Here is a 6,570-nt window from a genome sequence, read left to right on the forward strand (position 1 = left end):
AGGACCTGGGAAGAGCACCTATGAAAGAACTGGAAAAACCTAGGTGCTAAAGATAGAAATATGAACACCAGAGGATTGTCCAACCATCATATTCCCCATCAACTGGTATGATGTGAGACTAATTTGAGATGTGGTGCTGGAGAAGAGTTCTGAGGATACTGTGGATGCCAGGAGGCAAAACAAATGGATCTAGAAACAGATCAAGTCCAAAACTCTTTCTGGAAGCCAGAGGACTATAATGAGGCTGTCGTACTTTGGCCCATCATGAGAAGCATGAATCGGGGAAAAGACATGATGCTAGGAAAGGTAGAGGGCAGTACACAGAGGGAAGACTACATGCCAGATGTTTAGACTCAATCAAAGAGCCCACGGCCTGAGACTGCAGGACCTAAACAAAGGCATGAAGGACAAGGGTTCTTGGAGATTCATCATCATAGGATCACCATGAGTCAACAACTTAAGAGTACAATATACACTTTTCGCAGCTTATTATTTTTTTTTATTCAGTTTAGTTAAACAAGCATAAAATTTTCTATGCAGGGTGGTCATTTCTTTTAAATTTATTTTAAAAAAGATATACAAAGCCAACTTGCCCATGTATATTCCATCAGTCATTATAAGGATTACACTGTATTACCCATAGTGAAAAACCATTCTATTTGGCATCTTTTATCTAGATTTCCAATACGGTTGAAACCTTCTGTGTACTTTTCAACCATATCTATATCTGTTACTCCCCATTCAATTTCCACCTTGATTTGAAGTTCCAATCTCATTACAGAGTGAGTTTTCAGCTTTTGATTTCCAAGTTTGTATAAATTGTTATATATGTGCGGTAAAGTAGCTCAATGAACGCAACATGGTGTCTGGGCAAGTTACTTTCAGGTCAGTTGTCAATATATGGTGACCTAATAAATTTCATAGAGTTGTCTTACATATGCAACCAATAAAGAAACCTATTAGCATTTAAAGTTCTATGGATATATGTTTCCAAAGCAATGTGGTTTATTGTAAGATTGAAGCACAGTGTATCAGCCCTCTTTCAACTGTCGTGGCATATATAATGCTTATCAGTATGACATAACTAATATCAGTTTTCTGTTAGTTTGCACATGACTAAAGATATTTCTAACCATTCATAGTAAATTGTCCTGATGGTTCTCTCTATCTGCTTTCTTACATCTTCACATTCTGTCATGCAAAGGTATAGAAAATGCACAATATTCTAGCTACCCAAGGTATGGCAACTTCCTTTAGCTGGAGTGCCATTTTTATGTTTGGCAAATAGCTAGGTTCTGTGTGTTCAAAGGGAGTTTGCACTAAAAGAAAGAGATGAGACAAAATGAATCACTTTTATTTTTATTATTACAAAACTTCCCCTTTTTTATCGCCTTGCCTAGTTTCCAATTTATTTTCTTTTCCTTTATTTCATTACCACTTTACTTTCAAATAAATTCCTTTACTTCTCTTCTATTGTACTTTTGTTAGCCGTTTTCCTTGTTTGTTTTTTCTTTCATTTTTTCCTGCATATTAATTCCTTTTTTTCCCTTACGTTACTTTCTACTTGATTTTATTTCCCTTACTTTTCTCTGTTCCCCACCCTTGTACCATCCACTTACTTGTAGCAGAAACAGCAGCCTTCACAACAGCTGTCAAGGTGGCAACAAATCTAAGGTGCATGAGCATCCTTTTGCACTGTCAGCAGTGGAAGAAGGCTTTGGGAAATGGATGTGTAATGGAGAGGAACTGAAGGTGAGGAGGTTAGAAGTAAGATGTATTTTTTAAAAAAAATGCTCATTACTGTTCTTAAATAGAGAACCGAACAAAACTAAAGAGCTAGTGCACAGTGGTAAATGCCGTGCTGCAGCCGCTCACCAAAAACCAAGGTTGTGAGTTCAATACCAGCCAGGGCTCAGGTCGACTCAGCTTGGCATCCTTTGAGGTCGCTAAATGTGTATCCAGCTTGTTGGGGGCAATTAGCTTACCCATGTAAACCGCTGGTCAGAATCCACCTTCAGTCAGTCTTCAGGTGGCATTCGGCCATGAGGTTTGTAGAATAGATAGATAGATGATAGATAGATGATAGATAGATAGTCATTGTGGGAATAGGGGCTGCAACCATGAGGAATGGGCTGGATGTCACGTATTGCAGATAGGCAGTTTTTGGGGGGTTGCTGGGTAATGATACCAAAGATGCATACAACTTAGATCTCTCCTTGGTAGAGGATCTAGGAACCAATGGTCAACACCCCCCCTCCTTTCCCCTTAAGAACAAAGGGAGAACTTTACATCAAGGCTGAGCGAAGGGAAACCAACTCAAAGGGAGGGGTCTGGGGAATGGTAAAGTGTTGGCATATTTGGAGTTCCTCAGATTCAGCAAAGACGTGGCCAGGAATGCTCTACTCTATCTTATAATAAACTTTCTGATTACCTGCTGTTTTGTTGTGATTTTTGTCAGAGCAATCCCAAGTCTCCACCGCTTAGGGAGTGCTTAGTGCACTGATAAGCAGTATAGAAATGTACTTGCTATTGCTATTAAGTGTTCTACTCAGAGAAGAGAGAAGGAAGCTTTGTGGAATTCTGTACGTTGGTTGACGCAGATAATAAGAGGATAAAATTGAAAAAATGGCAATTGACATTACTGTTAAAAGAGTTGCAAAAACAACAGCAGCAGTGCTAAACTGGGTGGGATTTGATGTAGGTAAACATTTGGGGAGCAAGCACACTAAGGAAAATGAAACATCACATATTTTGAAAAACACCACAGTGAATACATATTCCATTCTGCCTAGGAATCAAATCTATTTTGGAAAAGTAAGATGCTCTAACTTAGATTATTGCTCACCTGGATGATGATTAATCCCATTGTTCAAATCTAAGTCTTCACTAGAGAGATAGGTTCGTAACTTAAGAATCTGCTGATTAGTCAAAGTGTTGGAAGAATTCCCCTTGGCTGTATAAACTGGCTCTTCCTAGAGCTGAGGTCAGAGAAACCTCATGGCAATAAGACTGAAGAAGGCCCGAACTCCACAATCCCACAAACTGTGAAACGGGAACACCACTGAAATTCACACTTCCACTTTGGCAAACTGAGAATTTCCCATCTGTGTACCAATGGCAATAACACAAGAGAAAACATCAAAAACAAGCAGGACACAAAAGCCACTGAAATACAGATAAAAGGTGGATCTGAAGGAGTCATCACAGGCGCTGAGATGCTGGTGAGATCTGGGAGAGATCTGGGAGAATGTCAGGGATGTTGTCAGCCAGCACCACGGTAACTGTCACAGAGGCAGACAAAGGGGGCTGCCCATTGTCCTTCACTATGACTACCAGGCTTTGTTTGAGAGCATCTTTCTCCAGAAGGAACCGGACTGTCCTGATCTCTCCAGTGTGGAGTCCCAGAGTGAAGAGCCCTGGCTCTGTGGCCTTGGTCAGTTGGTAGGAGAGCCAGGCATTCTGGCCGGAATCTGCATCCACTGCCACCACCTTAGTGACCAGGTATCCCGGCTCAGAGGAGCGAGGGGCCAGCTCTATCCCAGTGGAGCCACCGGTGGGAGGGGAAGGGTAGAGGATTTCTGGAGCATTGTCATTCTGATCCAGGATGAAGAGAATCACTGAAGCACTAGAGCTGAGTGATGGGGAGCCCCCATCCTGGGCCTTGACCTGGAATCGAATCTCCTGGATTTCTTCATAATCAAAGGAGTTCAAGGCATAGACAATCCCACTCTCAGAGTTAATGGATAGGTAAGAGGAGAGTGGAGAATCATTTATTTGACCTTCAATGATGGAATAGCATATTCTGGCATTCTCTTCCCAGTCAGGATCATTTGCTTTTAGGGAAACGATGGAAGCTCCTCTTGGATTATTTTCTAGGAGATAAGAGGTATAATCTGATTTGACAAATATTGGAGGGTTGTCATTTGTGTCCAACACCTGCAATGAAATAATCTCAGAGGTAGAGAGTGCTGGCGTCCCTTCGTCAGTTGCTGTAACAGTAATATTGTACACTGCCACTTCTTCCCTGTCAAGGCTTCCCTCTGTCACTAAAGTGTAAAACTCATCATGTGTTTTCTTGAGCTGAAATGGAAGGTTGCTAGGAATGGAACATTTAACCTGCCCATTGTGTCCTGAATCTCTGTCTTCTATGTTTAAAATGGCAACTGTAGTTCCTATTGGTGTATTCTCAGCAATAGAACTAATTGCAAAGGTCATTGTCAATTCTGGTTCATTGTCATTTATGTCTGTAACAAAGACCAAAACTTTAGATCTGTCACTCAAGCCTCCTCCATCCATGGCTTGCACTTCAAATTCATACAAGGATGATTTCTCGAAGTCAAAACTCCCAACAAGGATTATTTCTCCAGTTGTGGAATTTAACAGGAACATTTGGGATATCTTCTTTGTAGTTTCTTGGAAAGAATATTTTACTTCTCCATTGATTCCTTCATCCAGATCAGTGGCCCTTATTTTCGCCACAGTCGACCATTTGGGAATATTCTCTGCGATACTCACTTCATACACAGATTGGCTAAAAAGTGGTGCATTATCATTTGTGTCAAGAACAATAACATGGATTTGCAATGTGCCAGACTTGATCGGATCACCTCCATCAGTCGCTGTTAGAATTAGATCATAGACTGATTGCTCTTCCCTGTCTAGTGGTTTCTCCAACACCAGTTCTGGCTGTCTGGCACCATTTTCTCCTCTTTGCACCATCAGAGAAAAATGATCACTGCCTATCAGTTCATAGTGCTGGACAGAATTTATGCCCAGGTCTGGATCTTGCGCTCTAGGTAGAAGAAATCGTTCTGTAAGTATAGTTGTCTCACTCATTTTCATTTTCCATTCTTTTGATTGAAACTGAGGAGCATTATCATTTATATCTGTGATTTCCACTTCAACACCATAAAGTTTTAATTTACTTTCAATAAGTATCTGGAACTTTATCATGCATTTCTCTTCCTCTCCACATATTTCCTCTCTATCTATTTTCTTAGAAATTTGTAAATCCCCACTATTAACATTTAAAGCAAAATACTGTATCATACCTTTACTAGCAACAATGCGTAGTCCATGGTTCAAAACCTGCTTCCCCTCCACTTCCAGGTCCTTTGTAATACTCCCCACAAAAGAGCCTTTTGGCATCTCTTCAGGAATAGAATAGTGTAGCTGCCCATAAACTGCCTTCCAAGCAAACACCAAGATAATAAGGCACTGCAGATTTCCTCCTCTGGAGTGCCACGGTCTCTGAGTTCCTTCCATTCTTTTACACTAGGATAAATGACTCTGGTTCCAGTTCAAACCCTCTTCTCCTAATAATTATTGCTTTTTAGTATTCCTCTTCTGTTACTCACATTTCTAGTTCCAAAACCACCATTTTCCATGTAAAAAGCACCACTGCTTCACTCCTGATGCTGTTTCAGTCAGTCTCATCTCTTGGTTTTTCTGTGTTCTTGCATATAATATCGTATTCTAGACTGCTGGACCCTGCAGTTTTCTTCCTTATTGGTGAACAGTGACACCCAGAGGCTCAACTCAAAACTGTGGAAGCCTCACTGGAATATTACAGATGCAATTGTCTGGGTGAATATTATCTATCTTTCTTTAATTTATCTATTGCAATGTAAATAGTCTGTTAAAAATTCTGATGAATATTTTGTCCAGACAGGAGAGAGGAATATGATCTATGAGCCTTGTTAGATGAGTCCATATTAGATTAACTTTTTTCCATAACTAGTTTCATGATCCAATAATATTAAATATTAAATCAATGAAGATCACTCTTCCCCATTTGAGTACAACTAAGAATGGGGACATAAACATGGAGATTTAATATTCAGTCATTTAATATTTAATAGTATTTAGAGGAGAACCCGCATGATGTTGTTTGAACATTGGATTATGACTCTGGAGACGATGGTTCAAATCCCCTGTCCATGGAAATCCACTGGGTGACCTTGGGCAAGTCACACTTTCTCAGCTTCAGAGGGAGGCAAAGGCAAACCTCCTCTGAACAAAACTTGCCAAGAAAACCCCATTATAAGTTAGCTTTAGTGTAACTATGAGTTAGAAATAGCTTGAAGACACATGACAATTTAGAGTCATAAAACAAAACACTGGTTGAGTGCAAGAATACATGTAATTTTAATACATGGAGATCAGCATGCTTATCTGTGACTGCTGGTCTACTAGGTATAGCTCTCCTGCCCACACTTTTTCTCTACAAGTTTGCAAAGACCCTCACCTCCATATGTCACCTTTTTAAAGTTAACCATCTTCCATTTCCCACACCATATCTTGTATTTTCATGCTTCCATTCTTCATTGCCCATTCTCCCGTCGCCTGATATTCCATTTCTTCCCACAGAGCTGTTCACAGCTAAACATAGCTTTGTGTTTTTTCATGAATGTGATTCATGGGAACCATTGTGTTAGGAGTACCTTACAATCGATCATATACAAATTGCAAGCAGAACATCTTAGATTGAAAGTGGAAAGAAGGAATGGTGATATTCGTTGCTTATGTAAGCAAAGGGTCTTGATGTTTGTTACCTCCTGTTTAGATGGA

At 40.1% G+C, this 6,570-nt stretch overlaps 2 protein-coding genes across 2 annotated transcripts in view; one reads left to right on the forward strand and one right to left on the reverse strand.

The window, feature by feature from the left end:
* LOC121928042 overlaps positions 1-5,429 on the reverse strand; it is a 25,626-nt gene extending 20,197 nt beyond the window's left edge. Inside the window, 7 exon segments of the mRNA XM_042462229.1 lie at positions 638-752; positions 2,846-2,861; positions 2,863-2,959; positions 2,962-2,979; positions 2,982-3,085; positions 3,087-3,220; positions 3,223-5,429. Coding sequence (XP_042318163.1) covers positions 638-752; positions 2,846-2,861; positions 2,863-2,959; positions 2,962-2,979; positions 2,982-3,085; positions 3,087-3,220; positions 3,223-5,265 — 2,527 coding nt within the window. The 5' untranslated portion in view covers positions 5,266-5,429.
* The window catches only part of LOC121929051 (protocadherin gamma-A5-like), a 177,596-nt gene that overhangs the window by 153,790 nt on the left and 17,236 nt on the right, over positions 1-6,570 (forward strand). The window lies entirely within an intron of this gene.

Source organism: Sceloporus undulatus, chromosome 4 (assembly GCF_019175285.1).
Source record: "Sceloporus undulatus isolate JIND9_A2432 ecotype Alabama chromosome 4, SceUnd_v1.1, whole genome shotgun sequence".
Lineage (NCBI taxonomy): Eukaryota > Metazoa > Chordata > Lepidosauria > Squamata > Phrynosomatidae > Sceloporus > Sceloporus undulatus.